Below are 23,099 nucleotides of genomic sequence, written 5' to 3'. Positions count from 1 at the left end.
GACTAACCTGCTCCTTCAAAATCTGTCTTTCCAAATAATTCTCAGCATTGTTGCTACAATGTCCTAAAATCATGTATTTTCAAGATCTATGTGAGTTTAGCTACCCATTAGAAAACCACTTTAAAGCATTTTAAAGTCTGTTTCTTTCTGCCATTTACAAAATGTTCTGTAATATTTGCATGCATGATAAAAGATAGAAGCACAATTTTTTTCTTACGATAAGTTTAGACACTTTGTGTGTTTTGTTACCAAAAAATAAATCAGGCTGCCACCAGAGGATGCAAGTGCTTCAATCTTTATTTTCATAATACAGAGATGTCCATCACTCTAGCACTCTTTGAAATGCACTGATCACTGAGGTCCCAAAATTGAAATATCTGGGAAAAAAATAAAAAACAGTCACTAAAAAACTCCTGAGTATTTGGAAATCAGGGACTTTTCAATAATGTGTGTGACAGGTATAAAAGGAGAGAGACATAAGGCAAGAGCTTTGGTAAGTGCTGATGTGTTTTTCTGTTTCTTCTCTTTAGCTTTGGGGTTTTTGTTTTGTTTCTATCTACTCTGGTTAATGTAGCACTCCAAAAATTATCCATTACTTCAGTGCACATCAGTAAGTGTTTGGCACCAAATCAGTAGTAAACCAATTTCATGCCCAGTTTTAACTGCTGATTTCCCCGTGCAGAAAGAGAAAACATCCAACTGAATATGAGGAAAGAGTCTGAAAATTAGTTCTGTGTTTCTGAAGTAGTGCTGAACATACCAATCTTTAAAAAATGTTCTGAGGTCATTCAGCTGTATCTACTGCTAGCATGCATGCAATTTGTTTGAGTGTACAGAAACTATGGTAAGTGAAGAACCAGTCAAATTAATCTATCAAAAGTACAGCAAACTACTGCCAAAGAGAAAGCTATTTATTTGAACTGATTTCTTTTTAAGAGAACAAAGCATCTTTCTGGATGAAGAATAATTGTTAGCATTGTGTAATTATAATGATGGACTTTAGAAGACTGAACATTTTTCACTAGCAGTTTAACATTTCATATACAGTGAACATGTGATCTCTTTGCGAATATGACCTGCAGAATCATTCAGTGTGTTGTCTTACAATCTCTGAAGCCAGATTCAGTGTTCTGGATTTCTGGATACTGGAAAACAAACACAGCACCCAAGAGGAGATGGGTGAAAGGATTTGTTGTTCAGAAAAGTAGTAAGTGATGTAAAATAATCCCTACTGGAAGGAGATTGTATTCTGGGCTTTTAGAACCTGCAGTGCCTTGCGTGCTAGAGGGGATGTCATGCATCATACATCCTCAAGCCCTTTGTATTATGTCTTTTAAATGGTTAATTTAATTATTGTGTGTTTGGTAGTATTTCAGTTTCAGTGCCAGTAATTCATTAAGATTCTGCTACTGCTGTTTTAAGCATAGACCAAATGAAAGCATACTCTGAACTTCAAAGAGTTTCTGTCTCCCAGTATTTATACCCTTAAATCTTACTTAGATCTCCTAAATGGTTGCAGTTATTTCAGTAAGAAAATAGGAGCTGTAAATTTTAGAGCCTAAATAGTCTCTCAGAGCTTCATTTTACAATCTGAAACAGAAGTTGAAATCAAGTTGTATGCTACGCTCCTTTGGGCTTTTGTTTCTACTCCCACACTGCCTTTTCCTTTGTGCTGGAACAAGCACTTGTGTAGCTGTGCAGTGGACACAGCTAAGGAACTGGAACTGTCTGAAAACTAATCTGACAAAAATATGGTCTGTTTTGAAACAGATCATTTGTCAGGTCTGGTTCATTGCAAGGCCACAGAAGAAGCTGTTCCTGTACAGGAAAAGGGACAATACAAGGATGTAAATAAGAAAGCAAGTATAGAGATCAGTCCTGCTTCTCAAGTAAATAGTGCCTGTCTGTATTTTTTATTGCCCTTCAGTGCCTGGCCAGTCACAAATAATTGTGTAAAGAGCAATAGTAATGAAGCAGCTATAAAATAAAATTAGTTGTTAAAATGCCTTAAGTTATCTGAATGTATTATCATCAATCCTTGTGAACAGTGCCACTTTCAAAGTTAAATATTTTTGCAAGACACTTGCATACATGCAATTTAAGTCAAAACAATGACTTTGCATCATTGACATTCCCCTGGCTTGTCCTTTCCACCTAGTTTCTTCAGTCAAGGTGAAATACTGTATGGATACATAGAATACTGTGCACATTGCTAGGATGTTGCACTGCTGAAGAGAACTGCCTTATCGCCCTCTCATTTTTGTCACTCTCAAGTACCTCAAAACTGCATAGCTGCAGCCAATACTTTGAGATACTTTTAGTACTGGCAGTACTAAAGGGCAAAGGGGGATTCAGATCTGGTCATGCACTTGTTTTATCACCCGCAGAGCTAGGGCTTCACATCTGCAGTGCATTCAGAGAGCCTTTTTTGGGTTTTTTTCCTCAGCAGAGCTGTGTCTGCTCTTGACTTCTGCAGGACTCTACACATTCAGAACTCCCTGCCAGACTGGCACTTAAACTTACTTTATTTTGAGTGGGTTTTACTGTCTCCATGAAGTCTATTAAGATAGGATTAGGAGGCCTGTGTTGTTTTAATACTACTATTGAGCATTTCTGTTGCAGACCTTCGTTCTTAATTTAGTGTCTTGTTAATAGAAGCTGGAGCTTAAATTCTGCCTTGCAGATTTTCAGCCTGTGCATAACTCTTCTCAGCTCTAACCTGTGGAATATACAGTCTGGAATATACAGCTGTTTTCTTTCCCTTCTACAAGTTTTTCACCAAGCCTTTTAAGTGCTATTCTTCCCAAGGTTTACTGTATCCCATAAACATCCATGAGATGACTTGTCTCACAGTCTTCCATTCACTTGCTTTCTCTTTGTGCCTAGAAGGATGGAAGGAACTGTCAGTGTACCATCTCTAACATAGTCAATAACACAAGCTGGCAGGAAAGGCATTTTTGTGGGTTTGAAATTCACCCAAGCATATTTGAGCTATTTGTACCATAGGTAACAGCTTATTAACTTAGTACTGGCAAAAGGAGCTCATGGCTTTTCCAGCTGCTCTTTTTTTTATCAGCATTGCTGCACACCAGATGAATTACTATTGCATGATTTAAAGTCAGAAAGATTAACTTTGCTTCAAATGTTCCCTAAACTACTGGCCAAAGAACCCAAACAAAAATGCTACTATTGGAATAGTTTTTAATTCTGCTCAGCTAATCTAGGTAGAAGAAATGTACGTAATACAGTTGTTTTTACTCATGTATTAGATTTTTTAAAATTCCACATTTCTTTAGAGCTCTATGAAGCATATTTGAAGAGACAGCTATCTGTCTTTCCTGCAGAGAGGTCTTAATCTCAGAAACACTAATTGCTATTTAGAAGAGGCCCTTAGTAGGGTAGCTTTCAAGCCTATGGTCTTGTCATCACCATGTGAAATGTAGCCATTTTCCAAACATACCAGTACTTGATATCCCCATGGCTGTATATACAGTTCCATTATTGTAAGATATTTCTACTTTTCCTCAATTATTTAAGGAGATTTTCCCCTAAATGTGTTGACAGATATGGTCTGTGTCTATTCACTATGCTTCCTAGGCTAATAACGACTAGAAATGTAAAAGTTGACTTCATTAAATCTTACTATTTATTTTTAATATGTTCCGATATCAAGTTCAAGTTGGCCGTAATGTCTTAACATTTTCAAATTGCAAAGTTCTTGGAGAAGTAGCATAACAGCAGTTGACAGTCAACTTACAAGGTTGCCTAGCTCTCAGGTCCTATAACGTTCTGCTTTTATTTTCAATACTGGTACATATAAACGATATATCATATTTCTTTACCTGCTAATTATGTCTCACTCCTCAGCTTCTCTAAGTTTTTGCCATTTTACATGCCTCTATTTTGTAGCAGCTTACAGAAAAGGGAAATAAGAATATGTAATGATCATTATCAACAAAACAATCTAAACTTTCAAAAATTGTCTTAGCGTGTGAATTAGTTCTCATATTCAGATTAATTGGAATAATTGGAATATTTAGTATTATGGTTCACTAGCTGTAGAAAAAAGTGATTATAGGAAGAGTATGCCTTTTTAAATCAAAACCATTCTAGGTAACATTTGATAAGCTGCAGAAGTAACTACTTTATATATATGTTTAACAGTAAGCATTTTCCAGTAGTTAGTGTTAGTGTCTGCCTTACTGTTTGAAAACATTTGTAGCTTCTAATCTTATACTTAGTTGGTAAGCTCTTAGGAGCAAGCTTCTACTTGTTCTGTTGATGTTCAACTAGCGAAACACAGCACTAAACTAGGAACCTAGACATTGCCACGCACATTTACTTGTAATTAAAGTAATGAGTCATAATAAAAATAACCCAAGTTCTATCTAGCATGTGTGCTATTGCTTAAAAAATAACAGCTGCTATACATTTTTATGTGTGATGGATTTTATTTGGTACAGAGTGGAGAGAGTGAATTTAACCGTAAGACCTTTCTTGAATGAGACTTTTTACTTTCAGTGATAAGAAAAACTGTTAATGAAGATGAATGTGACATTTTTTGTCAATTCTATATTTGTTTCTATTATGAAATAGTGTTGTCTCACTGAAACGTGCACTTTACAGAACACTTCTTAGAATGAGTAAGGCCAGTTAGCAGCTGATTTCTTGGTAGGACAGCCTGGTTTTCTCTATGGCTAAGTCTGAAAATACTCTGTATCTCTAAGGCTGAATAAATTCAGTATGCAGATATGTTTCCTTGGAAACAACTCGTAATTTTAAAGCATGTGCAGCAATGCAGCCCGTATGTAATTTATTAATGTGAAAGACCTGGCTCTCATGGGCCTTATTAAGTAGATCAGCCTGTATTGGCAGGCAAAAGGAATTTGCTTTGATTACAAATACAGCTTTTCAAGTGCTATTAGATGCTGAGATATTAGTGAGTGAAGCAGATATTACTGCTGTTGAATAAAGTTGTATTGCCCATTTGGGTGAGACAGTTCATATGCTTTCTTCATGAAGTATATGAATACTTAGGACATGCTGCCAATTCTAATAGCTGATGCTAGAGTGTCACAATTTAGGAAAGATAATGTTACTAATTCCTTCTTAAGATGGCACATTCTAGGGAATAGGAATCCTACTTTAAGGAAAGAGTTTCCATTCAGTTCCTTCTTTTTACACTAATTCAGCTGTTTCCTCTGTATTACAACTAATATGAAAGAGCTTCACAGATCTGTATTTTAGAATCACAAAAATGTAGTGTCGGTTTTGAAGTATTTACTGTCTCCAGACTGCACTGAGCAGCACCTCAGTACACCAGTAAGCCATTCAGTTCAGCAGAATTTTATGTGGTGTGGAATTTTTTGGAATGAGAATTGTCCAGTCTAGTTCTAAGTAGGAGAAGGAAGTTGAGTTGCCCATCTTCCCAACCTTTTTAATAACTGAGATAACTAACTTTCCTATGTTCATGCAAATTTAGAGTTCATTTCAGGTTTATGGGCTGTTGGTGAAAGGGTCTGTTGCACTGGCTCTGGATAAGGTCTCTAATAAGTAACTTTACTTACTCTCCCTCCCTTTACAGAGCTTACATAGCTCTTCCATTAGTTGTTTTTGTTCACTTGTGGAATTGCTCAAAAGGTACCCTCAGTGTTCTTTTTCAAGCATCACCTTAATTATTGGAAAAAACCTCAAGGTTAAGAGTGATAGCAAATCATAGAATCATAGAATCACCAAGGTTAGAAAAGACCTACAATATCATCCAGTCCAACCATCTACCTGTCACCAATTGTTCTCTTTAAACCATGTCCCTCAACACAATATCTAGACATTCCACCATTTCCCAGCTTGGATTTCCTCTACTACCCAAAGTATGAAAGCCTTTGTTCTTCCAGGCATACTCTGAATGTCACTTTCCTTGTTTGATGGATTCATTGATAAGCACTGAGCAATCTCGTTTTTGCTGTGACTTCCTTTTCTGTAATGTAGATATTCTACTCTGCTTCAAGGTAGATTTTACATTATTTTTGTATTTGTTTGACCAGGTTTGCCATGTTCCACAATGTCAGGATACCTAAAGAAAACATACTGAATGTAACTGGAGATGTCTCACCAGAAGGGAAATACTCAAGTTCTTTCAAGGTGTGAATTAGTTTTGTTTCATTAATATAGTTTTTAAATATACAGAGGTAGAACATGTGGCCTTCATAGGTTGGGATGCAGTAGGTACCTTCACCTAAATGGCTGTGAAGCAGTTTGATGTGAATGCTGATATTCAAACTGCCTTTCAGAGATGACTCAATTCACTTAACTGTTTTTACTGATTTCCTGCTTTTTGAGCTACCCTGGGAGACCCATAATATTTAGAGAAACTACTTTGAATTTTTTCTGAACATTTTAACTCAATGTATCAGTAAATAAAAATTTCCCAGTCCACTGGGCTTCTGATCGTTCTACCAGAATTGTGTCTTTGGAGCAGGCAGTGAAGTATTAGCCTCACCATTTAGTCTGTGCCTTTTGTTTCTTTAGGATGTTAAGGAGCGTTTTAGTGCAGCTCTTGGATCCTTGTCCACTGGCAGAATTCTGATCACAGCAGTTTCTGCAACCAACTTGAAGCTTGCCTTATCGATAGCCATTCGCTTCTCAGCAACTCGCCATCAGTTTGGACCGACTGATGAAGAAGAAATACCTGTTATTGAATATCAAACACAGGTAAAAACTTTGAACTTAGCATCTGTAGGCTTTTATATAATGACACACAGATCCAGAGCTATTGCAAATCAAAATAGTGATTCTGGAGTTGGTGACATTGAAGTTATCTATCTCATCTGAAGTGTAGATCTTGTGCAGTTTTGGGTGTTCAGTTCAACTCAGGACCTCCTTACACTGCTTTTCGCCTGATAAGGCTTTTCAGATAAGTTCTTGGAATAGCTAAAATACAACTAAAGAGTAATGTCTCTATGGAGTACCTCAAAACATTTTTCTTCTTAGACAGTAACCTGTACTGAGAAAGACCTTTTCTTAGGGGCACAATGACAGTGACATTCATTGTGGTGATGTCTCAAGCCGTCACTAATTTTGATAGGAATATCACTAGTATTTTTTTTTCCAAAGAATATGCAGATGGAAAACACCATTTGATTGGAAAAATACAGAACAGGAATAGTTATAGTAAACTGGGGAATAGCAAGAGCTCAGAACAACTAAGAAATTTTACTATATTAGAAGTTTATAAACAAACTTATCTAGTTTCTCCTTGCAAAGTGAGTGTTTCGTTTTTTTTTTCCCCCAGGCTTTGCAATTAGTCTTGCAACTTAGGAAGTTTTCACAGCCTTCATGAACTCTAGCAAAAGCTGCTTTCTTTACACCTTACTTGATTGAACCTGGGACAGCATTCCACTTCCTCAAGCCTTTGCTTTGCTCAGGTTCATTCTATTCTCTAAGCTATGTTTGCTGAACCTCTCCTCCCCTTCTTGCTATATCACAAAAGCTTCCTTAAACAGCTTCCCTTTTCCTTTATGGGTTTCCATCTGATTTGCACATTAAGATGTTATTTTCTCTTCTATCACCCCGTGTGTTTTTTTTTTTCACAGAATGCCACAATTGCTAACCTACATTCAGCAATTAACAAAGTGAAACCATTATACCCTCAGTGATCTTGATACTGAAGAAAGATATGAATCATGACTGGCCCCTGGCATGCCAGACATTGTATAAACACAGTGAAAAAATATGTCATTGGTCCCTAAAGCTACAGTGAACTTTTGCACTGGTTGAACAGGATGTTTATCAGAAATTCGTAAAATTCATGGACTGAAATACTGTAACTGTAATTTATTTATAGACTAGTTACACTTAATTATGTTTATAAATGGTTATTGCTAAGTTGTCTTCACCATAAAATACAATTTTTTCAGTTTGAGCTAAGTAAAAATGAGTGTGTTGTTTCAAAATTGTAAGATAGTTATATATATAAAACTATCAAGTATGTATGTTTATCAATTAGTAATCAAATCTATTTAATTGCTATTCCAGCAATGGCGTCTCCTTCCATACCTGGCTGCTGCATATGTCTTAGATTATTTCTCCAAGTCACTGTTTGAGAACTTCGTGGAATTTTATGCAGGTGTATTGACAAAGCAGAGGAGTCAGAGACAGGTGAGATATTTACACATTTCTCTTAGCTAGTTCTTACTACAACAGACTAGAAAATGTTAAGTGAAAAACCTACTTAGAAGTCATAGGTCACCTTACAATCAGGGGTGACATCTCAGAAATGTGGTAATGCAAAGTGATGGATAAAGTTGCATTCAGAAGAGCACCCAAATGAGTTTTGATGTAGTGGTTCAAGTTTTATTTTCTGCACTGGTATTTTAAGACTATGTTTACTTGCAGAACTGTTTATTGTAATTATAGGATAATGTAAATTCATTTTATGACTGTTGTGAATATAGTAGCACAGAAGGTATTTATCAAAAACTTTCTGAAATGATACTGTTCTTAATTACTCCACAGACTATGTAAATCTGGCTTGAGTTTGCAATTCATATTCAAGCATTAGGATTACTCTTTTGGAGAAAAACATTAGGATTTTTGAGTTTTAATGCTCAGTTTCTCAGCCACACTCACTCCATCAATAGTTACCCCTTCATAAATGAAGTATTTTGATCTATTGGTCTCTGTGTGAGGACTGATTCTCAGCCAAAATAACTGCAGAATGAATTTTTATAGCATATAAATTATATATATGAATTTACATATTGACAATTTTAACTGTTAGGGCCTACACAGTGGCTGTGTATTGCTAAGATAATTTAAACATTCGTATTTTTCGTGCTAAAATAAAGTTTGTGATATATTTCTGTGCTAGTGGTTAGGTATTCTAACAGAGGAAGAGTCTTATTCGATTGTTTAGTGTTATTTGATTGTTTAATGTCTTATCCCTAGAGATCTCCAGTGCAGTCACTAATCTTAGGCAAAATACTGGCCTTCAGAGACAAGTTATAATAAAGAAAAAATCTGATTCTTGACAATTGTAATAATTTAATCCTTATGAATTCCGTTTGTTCTAGAGGAGATCAGAAAAAAAAAAGAAAAAAAATAAAATGGGGAATTGCTCTGAAACTGTCTTTGTTAGTATTAAATTCAACATCTCCTGAAACTCTTTGTACTGTGGAAATTCCAAGGAAAGCCATCATTATTAGTGTTTATGCAGGCTAAAGTTATACTTTGCAAATTTGGGGAGACCATTAAAATTTTCAAATTCTTAGCAAAAGTGGTGCTTAAAAGATCAATGAAGACCATGGAAGGCAGTAAATAATGTAAGTATCCACTTGTTGACCTGAGAGAAAGGGATTGCTTATATCACAGAGGAGGCAGAAGCTTTCTCTGGACATGTTACCTTCAAACACCTGCCATGCCATCTTTGGGAGGTAATCAGTGAGTTATCCCATGCTATGTCACCTAGCACATCCCAGCCACCTACCCGTATGTCCATTGCCTGGCACAGATGTTTCCTTTCCCATATGAGAATATTAGTATCCAAAAGCTTTTTGTCACTCTGGAGGGCAGCAAAAGGAAAAAAAAAATACTCTGCACTTAAATAGATCTCAGAAAAAATGCATATATGTATGTATTGCGAGTTACTCTTTCTTCTTCAAAAGGCAGCACAATTTTTTAGCTATGGTTTTAATTGGTCACAAACTTTGTGTAACAGTTACTGCTGGCTTGTAACTTGTTTTTGCAAAGGTTGATTTGGGACGTGAGATTCATGCCTTATCTGCTGCCAGCAAACCCCTGTCTTCTTGGACTGCTCAGCAGGCAGCCCAGGAGTGTCGAGAAGCTTGTGGAGGACATGGTTACCTTGCCAGTAAGTCACAAACTACTACACATACTGATCAGAAGGAGAACATTTTCATTCACATGTAGACTGTTGTTCAGACAGTCATAGAGTGATCTGGGTTGGAAGGGACCTTCAAGATCATCTAGTCCAGCCCTTCTGCTGTAGGCACGGACACCTCCCAGTAGATCAGGTTGCTCTAAGCCCCATCCAGCCTGTCTTTGAACACCTCCAGGGAAGGAGCATTCACAGCCTCTCTGTGCAACCTGTTCCAGTGTCTCCATGTCATGATGCCTGAATGTTAGGAATATGCTTAGAAAGGCCTTTTTCCCTCATATCTATATTTTAACATTTATTTTATACCAGACAGTACAATAAAAAGAACTAAAACTGTGCAGTATCTACTTCAGCATATGGACAGAATGAGAGCCTGTATAATTCAGTGATGATTCCAAAACTAAAGATTCATATTTTACTGAGAGTTCCTCTTCTAAGATGAATGCCACTTTTCTAAAATCTTCGCAGCATATTCATTTTCACAAGCTAAACAGTGAAATCCCAAGCTCAGCTGTTGGTAAGTATGTCTATACATACAGGAGCAGACAACTCTTTTACATTTTGTCACAGAATTAATTACTTAGTCCCTCATAGTTTCATCTGATACAGAACAATATATTAAAATGTGCACTTTTCTTAAAAAGTGAATCGTTTGGGTGAAATCCGGAATGACAATGATCCAAACTGCACATATGAGGGAGATAACAACGTCCTGCTTCAGCAAACCAGCAACTACTTAATGAGCTGGATGAATTGCATTAGAGGTAAGTTTTTATTCTGGAATCATGTGTTGGACTCAGCAGTGAGTAGATAATGGAATTAAGAGATATTGTCTGACTGAAAGCAACTGATAGTCATTTAATCATTTTGTAGAGCATAAATAATGTGCTGCAGACCCCATCATATGATGCATTCACAAATATACAGATATGTACTGCAAGAAATATCATCAAGTCTTGTGGAAGCAAGCTAGATGTTTAGCCATCCCTAATTATGTCAAGTAACATCTTTCTTCTGAGAAGAGCAGTTTTGTTCAGTGAAACTACTGACATTGTTTTAAGTTATATCTGACTTCGTAGCAAGTTTCCTCCATCAGTACATTTTGTAGTTCAGTAGATAAATGATTTTGTTTCAGTTTTCTAGCAGTGTTTTTCACTGACTAGAAAAATTAGTGATAGGAGTTGAATCTTATGGGACTCATAGGCACTGCTGTCAGTTTCTTCAGCAGTTGTCCACCAGTTCTCACTTGCTTGGAGTAGGCCATAACAAAATATATTGTCTCTTAATTACATGTGACCTATCTAGAGAATGCATGGCTTTATAGTGGGCTTTTAGTTCAAAAGAGATTTATTTTCTTGTAAGTCATTTCTATTTTCTTTGTTTTTTCAGATAAAGTGCCTTTTGAATCTCCCCTTGGAACAGTAAACTTTTTGCAAGACTACCATCGTATCATTGGCTGGAAATTCAAAGCCAATAGTGTTGATGATTGCATGGACTCCTCAGGTAGCCTTTTAATGTTGTTAAACTCGTAGTAGAATCTTAAATTTCTTTCAGATTCAGAGATTTGATATTATAAGATATTTGTCACGTTATTATTTAATGACTTTCTTCATATTAAATACATTTCATTTTAAAATAGCCTTCTAGAATAGCATTTGTGATCTAGGCTTTTTGCCACTATATTGTTGTTTTCAAGAGAAACTGTGAAGAGCTCACAAAATGTACATTTTCATCTATTCTTGTATTTTCGGAAGAGATTAAGTACCTTGTAGACTTAAATCTTAATATAGAAGGGAATATAACAAGGTAAAAAAAAATCATGAAATCAGAAAATGCTTGTATTAAAATGCTTCTGTAATAGGCAAAGTGTTACATTAATGGATTAATTAACAACACTTTCACTTTTGGTCTCATCTAACAAATGAGACTGCAGTAGAATCTGCACGTGACTTTCAGTGTTATAAATGTCAGTATTAAGACTTCTGGCTTTCTTCTCTTTTGCATAGTTCCTTTAGCTGCATACAAATGGCTGGTTTGCTACCTGCTCCAAGAAAGTGACCTAAAGCTGAGGAAGGAGAAGCAGTCTGGGCAAAGTGATTTTGAGGCAAAAAACAACTGTCAGGTAGCACTCATTCAGCTTTCTTACTTGATTATTTTCATCCATGATTGATAGATGCTGTTAATTTTTCTCTTGTGTCATGAAGTACAATTTCCTCAAGCACAAGGCAGCAAATCATCTAACTAATATGTAATTCCTGTCCATTTGCATTGTACTGAAAATGACAGAAAGAGGCCAGCTATGACCAGCAGAAGTTTTCCAAGATATATTTCCTTTCAGGAAAGTTGCAAGCATTTGCTGGGTGGTGTATGTAAGTTTTGTGTCATACCTCTGAAAACTGAATCTACTACTATTAAATCTACTGTGACATCTGATTATTACATCTCCATCTGCTCTTGTGGCCAAATACATACTGTAGGAAAGAATCCTGCTCTGGCAGGTAGGTAAACTAGATGACCTAATAGGTCTTTTCCGTCTCCAATTCCTATAGTGCAAAGTACTCATGAAAGATACCAGACTGACAGCACTGGAACCTGAAAAGGAAACGCTGACAATCTACAAATAGCAGATCCGCTCTCTCACCAGCGAGTTTTAATAGCTAGTTGTGGTTTAACTCTAAATTTCATTTTTTATCCCCAAAGTCCCCAAATTCTTCTACTACCTCCATGAGAAACTGTTTAGTATCCAAGAAAAGGAAACGTTTTGTCACTGAGTGGGGAAATCTGTTCCCTGAAGATGGGCAGAGTGGTTCGCCTTACCTGCAAAGCTCATTAAAAGCAGTAGGAAGGAATATTCAGATATTCAGCTTTAAAGAGCTAACCTGGCTTCAAAAAGGGTTGGTATCTGTAAAACCACTGGTGGAAGAAACCTTTCCTATTTTTACCCTTGTAGCAGCCTATCACAGGTGCCCCTGAGGGTCAAATTCAGAATGAGAATTGCCTTCTAGTTGAATGCAAGATAGATAAGTTCCAGAAATTCAAATTTGATTGCTTGTCACCTGGCCAGCTCTTGAAAGGCTGATGCCAGAGTCAGTGTTAGAGAAGATGGTTTACATAGCAATATGAATGTTATTCACCTCATTTCTCTTTTATGTTAGTTGTGCTAACTGTAAAGAAATGTAGACACACAGCTGCTTCTCAGATACAGCTTAGGTCATTAGGTTTTCTTTTCTCCCTACAATTTGTCTCCAGGACAAGAGGATTTGTTATTTTAAACAACATACAAAAAAAACATCCAAAAATAATTTCCAAGCTGTGCTTTAATTCATATTTGATTTTAATGTTTCTGAGCATGAAGAAACACTTCTCTGTCAGCTCAGTGGCTGACTAATATATAGTGTCTACTCTTGCTATGGGAGATCTGAAGGAGATTCCTAACCTATGTCCCAAGGCAGAATGGAGAAAGAGCTTTATATTACTTGTCTGTGATGTCTCACACTGGCTGGAAGATTACCAACCTCAGGAAGTAGGAAGATCCATTTATTTTCAGCCAGGAGCTTGATAGAAATAATACAGAAATGTAAGTAAAGGTAAAGGAGGAAATAGAATTTGTAGGAAGGAATAGGGAATTAATACTTCATTGAGCCCTATTTCAATCTCTTTAAAGAATTGATACAATCTCTTTAGAGAATTGATATTGAAATGTTCTGATATAAGTAAGTTCATCTAGTAAGGGGGAAGTCATCCCTAAGCTTGAAGGAAGTAGACATTTTGCAATTCATATCTGTATCTGAGATTGAGCTTAAGTATGCCAGTGTACTGTTAGCAAGAAAGAGACAGTGATCTTTGGAATAATTCTTTTAGAATCTTACAGTGAATTTAAATGCAAAGATGATGGATTTAAAAAAGAAAAGGAGAACTAATTAATAATTTGAAACGCTACAAACTGAATAATTGAGCTAAAAACAAACAGTTCATATCACAGAATCACAGAATTGTAGGGGTTGGAAGGGATCTCTGGAGAGTCCAACCCTGTTGCCAAAGCAGCTCCCTAGACCAGATTGCTCAGGTTGGCATCCAGGTGGGTCCTGAACATCTCCAGAGAAGACATCATGTTTGTATCCCTCAGCTGGACTCTTTTCAGGAGATCTCTCTGTCTTTTTTGCACTGGGGAGTCCAGATCTGGTTGCAGTACTCCAGGTGTGGCCTCACCAGGGCAGAGTAGAGATGGAGGATCCTTGACCTGCTGGCCACACACCGCAGGATGCTGTTGGCTCATGGGCAATGTATCATTGACCAGGACACCCAGGTCCCTCTCCTCAGAGCTCCTCTCTAGCAGGTCATACCCCAGCCTGTACCAGTGCATGTCTTTATTCCTTCCTAGGTGCAAGACTCTACACTTGCCCTTGTTAAACCTCATCTGGTTCCTTTCTGCCCAGCTCTCCAGCCCGTCCAGGTCTCACTGAATGGCAGCACAGCCTTTCGTCGTGTCAGCCATATCAGTGCAACAAATCAGTCACAACAACAACTATTCCATATTCCACTTCTGTTCATCAACTAGTATGTTTTCAGTCATCAGTCTATTTTATCATAGGACATACAACATCATACCCTAAATGTGAAGTATGTTAAAGTTGACAAGTCTTTCTATGCATGTACAATCACTTTAGGTTCTATACTTCGTTATTAATAGTGACTATTAAGCGTTGACCTGCCTTTCTGAGCAGATAGTTGGCAAGGATGTGTTGGATACTTCCTTCAAAACATACTTCACTGAATCCACTCATGCTTACATGATCAGATTTTATTATTGCAATGAACTGTATTTACTTTTCAAGGGATTACTGAACCTATTATCATCTTTATACATTTCTAGATAAATGTAAGGCTACCTTTGTCATTCTAGAGTTATTTAGGTTTATTAATGACCCTTAATTTAAGGCATGGTCTTCTCTCTAATGTAGCTACTTGCTCCTATTCACTCTGGGTGCATTGCCGAAACGTTGTTTACCTTTTAGGTATACAGTACATGATCCCTTTAGATTGATAAAAGAGAATACTTAAAGTGGAAGACAGTGCAAAATTAGGATCTTATTTCTTAGAGGCATTTCATATGGCATTTTGTAACTAAACTTTGCAAATAGTGGCAAGACTTTAGTCCTACAGTTTCTTTTCAGACTTTAATCTCAAGCTGCATCAGCAGATCTAAATCAAGAGATCTCCACTGATGTCACCACAGAAACACCATATTGCTGCAGCTGGGAGTTGTTTCCTTGTATTTTGTTGCTCAGTATCCTTCTCTGCTTTTTCCTAAGGTGTATTACTGTCGATCATTAGCCATTGCTTTTATTGAACAAACAGTCTTACAAAGATACCATGACTACACTCACGATCCCAACATACCATCTACTCTGCAGCCAGTGCTTAAGAATCTCAGTGCTCTGTATGGACTCTGGTCTTTAAGTAAACATCTGGCTGTGCTCTATCAAGGTGAGACAACTCCCTGAATGCATTATGCATGTCATTTTATAAAAGCCCTAACTTAAAGATTAGAGACTTTTTCCCATGTTGTGTTTTAGCAAGGGGTGGGACCCAAAATTAGGATTTAGGTTATAGCATTTTCTTATTGCCCACATAATTTAAAACATTTATTCTGGACAGAATTCCCAGGAGCAAGGATCTGGAGCTAGAACTGAACACACAAGACTCTCTCATAGCTTAGAGATGACAGAGGGCTCACAGATTTTGTTGTAGTTAAGTATCTGTGGCAAAAAACAGAAGATCCAGATGTCTTAGCCTAATGGTTTTGCAGTCAGCTCATTAGTAAAAGGCAGTAAATGCAATTACAGACAGGCATCTATTTAGTCTCTCAAATATTGGATTAATAAATTCCTTAGTAAAAAGATTTTAATTCTGTGAGCTTCTTTGAAAATTTTATTGTGAATATACTTGCAGGTGGCTATATCTCAGGTGAAGCTGGTAGATTTATTCAAAATGCTATTCTGGGGCTTTGCAGAACGGTAAGTGCTTCAATATTATTTGTTGTGTTTAAATAATAATACAGTATATGGATACTGAAAGCAACATCATTTATTATGAACAGCTAAATTAGAAGGATTGACTCAACAGTTTCCAAATAACTTGATATAAGAGAAGATTAGTAACTGATTGACCCTAAATCTAGTCCTATTTTATTTACTAGAAAATGAGAAATAATATAATTTTAAAAATAGTGATCTTTAATTTGTTGCCATTGGAAAGCCAGCAGAATACTGTGATTCACTTCAATTTACTTCACTGTTGTGTTAGCTCCTGAATTGGTCTTGTCAACCAAAAAGCTTTTAAGAGTGCATCATATTTTTCTTAGGTAAGCAAAACTTAAATAAGAACCTAGAAATTATGCTTTTAAATTTCTAGATTGTGTTTTTATGTGTAGAAATCTCTGTTAAAATATGCTTTAAAACTCCTAAGCAAAGGAAGAAGACATTTAAAGTATAGATTCTTTTTGACAATTACACCAAGGGAAAAGAGCAAAGTAAATTGTATCTTCTTATTGTTAATTTCTCTTAAGGTGCCTCTAGCTGGTACTTTATGAAAATAATCTCTATGATGCTCTGTAGTTCACAGGTAACCATAGACTACTGTAGAAATTGACAAATATATGTCTTTTCTTTTTAAACAGTTGAAAGATGATGCAGTTGCCCTTGTTGATGTCTTTGCTCCTCCTGACTTCATTCTCAACTCTCCCATTGGTAAAGCTAGTGGAGAGGTAAGTCTTCTTGTATTTTATATTGATGTCTTTAATTCTTGCGTCATTCATAAAGAGAATGTGCATAAAGGGACACAAGCAAATTTCCTATTCCTCATTTTCTCTTGTCCTACTTTGTATTGTAATGGCCAGGCTTTTGCAGTCTGCTTCAAAGGGCATTTTGGTCTACAGTGTAGACCTGACTTCTTTTGGTACCTGACTTCTTTTGGTCCTGAAACAGTTTTACTAAGTAGGTTTTTGTTGTTATCTACTATTTTCCAATAAACAATACAATCTCACTGACCTATGCTAAAGTCAGAATTCTCTCAGCCATGGACTGTCATTAATTTGCTTGGCTTTAAGGTATATCCTTGTTATAATGTTATTTATCTGAATTATATCTTCTGTTCAGGAGTGTCTTGAGTTTTTAAGAAGAGTTGTTTTCAGAGTTGTACTTATCAGATTCTGGAAGAGTGAGGTCCAAATTCCATTTATTTTTTTTTACCCAGGCAAATTTCTGAATCTGATTGTAGAACACAACTCAGATGACTGCATGCTTAGGCACTGAAAACAGTCATACAAATGACAGTAGAGCCCACAAAGCTTTGTGAAGGAATGTACAGATATTTTTAACTTCAGCAAAGAAAACTAGAGCGGTCATAGTGGTTCACACCTGTGGAATTTTAACTGAATCAATGTTTTTCCCAAAACACCTCCACTTTCAGTCTAAAGCTTTTCCTCATAGTGTTGAGCTGAAGAAGATCTGAGTCCTTTGACCTAAGGTCTAAATCTTTTTTGAAAAGTTTTTTTTGGCTATTTAGATGCAGTTTCGGAAGTTCAGAGTGCACATAGATTCTCAAAGAAAAACAATATCTTATTTAACCTTGGGTACACCTGTAAATCCATTAAGAATTAGCTCTTGTTTTTCCAGAACAAGAATTCTTTGGAATGTGACTGTTTCAGGTGCTTACAAAACAGCACTGTGAACATCCTGTCTTCTTCCCTGAAGTGTCACTGCAGAGACTTCTGGTATATAGGCTGCACTGTACAAACACTGACTAGGGAACTGCTTTGTTAGATGTGAGGTTAACAGAATGAATAACACCAAATGGTATTATAGCCAAAATATTTTATGGATGGTATAATTAGACAGATTATTGCAACAGAGACAATTGAAATAAAGGGAAAAATACTCACCCATGCTCTAGGCTTACAGTAGAAAACTCCAAAGGAGAAAACTCCAATAAGAGATCCTTCCCCAGTGGTGGTCAGCCCTTAAGTGGTCAGCCCTCCACCCCTTCCTGTCATACAGGTACACTGCCTTCACCTGTGCTCCTGTGGCTGACTCAGGTGATCAATCCGTGGTTCAGGCCATGATTCAACAGTTCCCATACAGTGTTCATTTATGACTTCGAAACACGCCTTCAGTTGAAGAAGACTCTGTTTTGGACTAACCAGAATGGAGAGTGTGTGGTCAGTCACTCAAAGTGCAGTGCTACCTTTGTAACAACTGTTCTCAGAGGGGGTTTTTGGTAAAATACCAACTTCCTCCCTGTGTTCTTCTCAGTGATTCTACAACTGAAGGAAAATTGAAAAGTAGTGTGAACACTTTGCTCTTTGTACTCATGGCTTTGAGGAAAGGCAAGGTATATTCACATTGACTGTATAAAAACAGAAGAGAGAAAAGTATAGATGAGCATATTCAAGGTAGAAATATTTCTGCTGTAGACTATGCATAATTCTGACGAACTTCAGATATAAGTAAATAATTTTCTGTTTTGGCTGCAGTAACTGAGCCTGTTAGTATTGTCAACAGGAAAAATTAGTGGAGAGTTCCAACACAGCATAGTGACTTGATGTGGCTTACTTGTTAGCCTGTAGGAAAGAGCATTTAATGATAGATCTATCCTTTCAATTATTCAATAATATTTGAAGATGCACTTTTAAAAATTCAAATGTTTAATTATTTTTCAAGAAAAATAAATAAAATTGTTCTTGATTTGTGATAGATTCAGAAAAGTCAGCATCTCTTCCTTACTCTCACTATTCTACTCTTCTCTGACCATCTCAGAACTGTCAGGAATTGCTTCCCTGGTGTCACACTGAGCAGTATGTAGTAGTTTGGTACTAATCAGTACAAAGACCAGTATTATTATAGGGATCTTAATACAAACATGAAAGAAGGTGTTTTATCAGCACCTCTCCTTAATTTAATGAGTATACAACCTATCCTCTAGTTCTGACATATCCTTTCAGAGGTGTCATAACCAGACCTACAAGCAGGATTCAGGATGTGGCTGTACTGTGGATTTGGCTTTACAGGTCATGGATCCTCTATGCTTTTTTTTTCTTTTTTTTTTATTTTCCTGAAATACTTACAGAGCTGTATTTCACTGCAAAGCCTCAGCAAACCAAAATTCTTGCTTGCAGGCCAACCCTATTTAGCAGGCCAAGCTGTGGGATAACTATTATGTAGAGACTGATGTCACAGTACAACAGTTTGGTTTAGTGTGGAGAGACCCTGCAGAGAATCATTGGAGCCTGGGGAGGCTGCCAGGAAGTTTGACAGGATTGCTGAGTCAAGAATACACGATGCTTTTCAATACTCTTCGTCTGTGTCTTCATGTCTAAAGTTGATCATTGTTCCCATGGTGATCAAGAAATACAGAGGGCAGCCCAGATGTTTCTAAAGAGACTCTGACCTAACAGTGATTACTTTGGTAACACAGTCTCTACAAATAAAGGAGGAAGGGCTTGCTCTGCATATCCAGCCACCTCAACAAAAGGACTGTAATTAACACTGGAAACTTCTTTTTCCTTTCTGTAGATTTTTGAGGCTTAAATTAATGAAAGCTCCCAAGGTAACTCTAAAAGAAGGAACATCATATGTAAGACTCTTAAGTATATCTGCATTGGCCAAAAGCCCATTTGTACCTAATGTTCTCTCTCACACAGAAGTTGTGGATGTTACAGACAAGAATATAAAGTATGGGGCAAATACAAAGCGATCTGTTCCTACAATACTACCCCTTTTCTGGCAGTCAGCTGGAGATTGCTTATCAGTAGCTGATAAAGCTGTCATGTAGTGGATTTGGCTAGCCTCTCCTTGGGTTATTTTGTGCACTCTAACAAAAAGTTTGGATTGATTTCTCACACAAATACAAAAGCCTCAGGGACTTATTAATGTTAGGGATTAGTATTAGGTGTTTGGAACTGTATTATTTCACACACATAACTGAAATTAATACAATTTATACACTTCTCACAGAATTTATTTAGTTTATTAAATAGAATATGAGAGAGTGATGTCAATTTATTCTAGTAACTGTGTATCTTAGCTGAAGCTGAATTTAACCTTGCTTACAAAAATCTACTTTCAATAATATAAATCACATCAAATTGCAAAAAAAAAAAAAAAAAAAAGTAAGAGTTACTGTTCTTAGTCCATGGAAGGTGTAAATGATTTATACAAATACCTGATTGTCACAGCATTCTGAAATTTTGGGCTTTGTATTTACTCTTACCTGTACATAATTATTCACACTGATTATCTAAGAAATCAGCCACTGACTCATTTCAACTAGTATGTTTGATAATTTGTCTTGCAGAAGTTTTCCTGGTCTTATTTTTGGTGTAAGTTAGTCTTCTCGTTTTCTTTTTCTTTTTTTTTACCAGTTATATAAAAATATGTGGGCCGAGATCCTTCAAGGCAACAAAGTTCTGAACAGACCTTCATGGTGGGCAGAATTTTGTATTAATAAACCTGTTACAGGAAGGCTGAGTTCAAGATTGTAAGCCAAACAACTTGTAAGAAGCTGGAGGATGGACCTGGGATGGATACCATATTTCAGACATAAGGAGGAAATGAGGTCGTATGTCAAACACTGAAAGATTTTTGTCAAAATGTGATAAGTTTCAAAATAACTTTGAAATGAAGTCCGACTTTTCTCATTATGTTAAGGACTCTTAACATAATAATGGCAGGAGTGGGAGCAACACATCTGCACACTATTCATGTTTACTCAAATACCAAGAATGAAGATTCATAATGATTATTTCTTTAAAAGGTTTCTGTAAGTAAGATGTTCCAGTCATTCTCTTGACTTCACAGGCATAATACAGATGTTAGATAATTAACAAACATTTCCACTAGGGTTTATGAGCAAGCTGAACAAAAGTATTTTTTTCAAGATTCTGGGATAGTATTATTGAAATGAAAGAGAATCTGAGGGAAGAAATGAAAAAGGCATCAAGAACATCAATGGTGATAAACCTATAGAAAGGGATGGGAATCATTTCCCACAGCTGCTTTGAAGTCCTTGAAGCTCTTCTGATTTGCTTCATAATGCTGCAGGTTAAATGGATGGATTGCCCTTTCAGTGCAGAAGAGGACTGGATTTTTTTTTAGTTTATCTGCCTTCAAATTGTGTACATCTCTGTACAAACAATTAATTGAATGTGACTCATTCATACATTTTAAAACGAAAGATATTAGAAACAAAAAACTCTTGTATATGTTCTTTGCTGATTGTAACATTTTCTCTACTTAAAAACTAATGTCAGGCTTGGAATACATTGTGGAACAAATTGCACCTATGTTTTGGGTCAGAATGGGTTGTCATAAAAAGACTGTTATAAATATGGTGTTATCAGAACATGGGACAGTGATAGGCTTTATTGAATGTCTTGGGATTTTTCTCTTTCAGCTGTCCTAAGTCTGAAGTAATTTTAACTATTACAATTTTCTTCAGAAATGGAGAAGATTAACTTTTAGACGTTGTGCTGAGGGACATTGTTTGGAGAGAATGATTGGTGATAGGTGGACAGTTGGACTGGATGATCTTGTAGGTCTTTTTCAACCTTGGTGATACTGTGATTCTATTAAATTTTGAACATTTGAATGTTTATGCTGCAAAATATATTTAATATATGCTATGAAAAACTGTTTCCTATTTTCCTTTATTATGTCTATGAAATGATGTTATTGTTATGCCTAACCTCTATTTTCCTTTTTTTAGTAAACAATAATTTCAGTCCAAAGAGAGTATTTATCATTTGTAAGTTGAGTATTATTTATGATTAATAATGGCTAATTTTTGGCTTGGGCTGTTAAACGAATGTGAGTTACTTGAGTGTTGAACACCACTTCTGTTGAGCAGAATCAGACTATTTTCTGTATGGAATTTTACAATCTCATCAGCAGTTGCTAGGTCAGTATTTGAAATTTTCTAAGTAAGTCTTTATGCACAATGTGATCAAGTAGTTCTGCAGAGGCTTCTGCAATTCCATCCAAATCTCACCAAGCAGAGGCAGCATGGTTTCTCAGAGTACCTGGAGGTACTATATTCTCTGAAATATTTTGCTTTTCCAAGAACATCCAATAGGTGGCATCTTCCGATGGAAAAAAATAGATCATAGAGTCTTGATTATCTTCACCATTTTTCTATATCTCTGGGAAATCCAGAAAGTGTCTACTTGCATCTGTGCAGACCTGATGGAAGCAGGCAGAGTACAGCACACCCAATACCCAGTGCAAGCACCAGAATCTCTGACATGGGACAAAAGTGGGAAGAGATGCCCCACTGCACAAAATGCAGAGACCAGCAGTGTTGATCTGCCACTCCATATTCTCTGTTATCAACTGATCAGCAGCATTATTTAGTAGTCTTAGTTGCGAGCTATTTCACCATCAACTCAAGAAAAAGAGTTCTGGGTACATTTTCTTAATCAAAAAAAAAAAAAACCTGAGAAATTGGCTGTGCTGTAGTAGAACTGAACTGAAGACACAGCAAGCCCCAGAAAACACAACAGGAAAAAGAGTCATATCACCTCTGTAGAAATATATCCTTAAGTAGTTCCTGCTAATTTTATTTATGACTACAACTTAGTCAGCGTCCACGAGACCTGATGAAAGCTGAGCCCTCTGTGCTGATAAGGGCTGTACAGTGACAGGGAAGTGTGATGTTTGTACTGAAAAGCTCTCAGTTTTGACTAGAGCAAGCACTGCGTGGGGCCCATCAGCAAGAATATGATTATGGGCAGTTAGAATTGCACACTCAGTAAAATGTCATGCTTCTGGACACTAATATGAACTGTGCAAGTCTTTCATATAGCTTGTACCAAAGTAAGAGCTTCAGCGAGGTCCCTGAGTGTCCACACAGTTCATGGAAAGAGTTTGCCACCTGAACATTTTACCATGCTCTGGATGACAAAGTGCCAAAGCTGGAATAAATAGAAGTGAAGCAGGTGTGCAAGAAACCCATGGGGAGATGCTGTTTGTAACACCCCACATCTGTGTACCCCCACATGGGGACTTTGCAAGCCAGGTGGTCAGCAGCTGCTGGGCTTCATATGCTGCCAGCAAAGGCTATCTCCGTTTACTCACATCCAGTGCAAAGCCACAGTGCAGCAAGAGGCCAGCTCATTCTGTGAGCTCAATGATTAAGGCTAAATATTTTA

The 23,099-nt window shown here is 36.7% G+C and overlaps 1 protein-coding gene across 2 annotated transcripts in view; it reads left to right on the top strand.

Moving 5' to 3' along the window:
* Window positions 1-21,358, top strand: part of ACOX3 (acyl-CoA oxidase 3, pristanoyl) — a 28,588-nt gene extending 7,230 nt beyond the window's left edge. For both annotated transcript variants that reach the window (XM_065735830.1, XM_065735831.1), the window contains exons 7-17: window positions 6,045-6,141; window positions 6,529-6,711; window positions 8,035-8,157; window positions 9,748-9,868; window positions 10,540-10,659; window positions 11,285-11,398; window positions 11,902-12,017; window positions 15,208-15,382; window positions 15,848-15,912; window positions 16,575-16,661; window positions 20,316-21,358. In XM_065735830.1, the coding sequence (XP_065591902.1) occupies window positions 6,045-6,141; window positions 6,529-6,711; window positions 8,035-8,157; window positions 9,748-9,868; window positions 10,540-10,659; window positions 11,285-11,398; window positions 11,902-12,017; window positions 15,208-15,382; window positions 15,848-15,912; window positions 16,575-16,661; window positions 20,316-20,435 (1,321 nt within the window). In that variant the 3' untranslated portion in view covers window positions 20,436-21,358. The remainder of the gene's footprint in view (window positions 1-6,044; window positions 6,142-6,528; window positions 6,712-8,034; window positions 8,158-9,747; window positions 9,869-10,539; window positions 10,660-11,284; window positions 11,399-11,901; window positions 12,018-15,207; window positions 15,383-15,847; window positions 15,913-16,574; window positions 16,662-20,315) is intronic.
* The last annotated feature ends 1,741 nt before the right edge of the window (window positions 21,359-23,099 follow it).

Source organism: Cyrtonyx montezumae, unplaced genomic scaffold (assembly GCF_038088225.1).
Source record: "Cyrtonyx montezumae isolate F1298 unplaced genomic scaffold, pur_monq_1.0 scaffold_2, whole genome shotgun sequence".
NCBI lineage: Eukaryota > Metazoa > Chordata > Aves > Galliformes > Odontophoridae > Cyrtonyx > Cyrtonyx montezumae.
The sequence above is the reverse complement of the archived record's forward strand: the minus strand, read 5'-3'. Positions and strand labels throughout refer to the sequence as shown.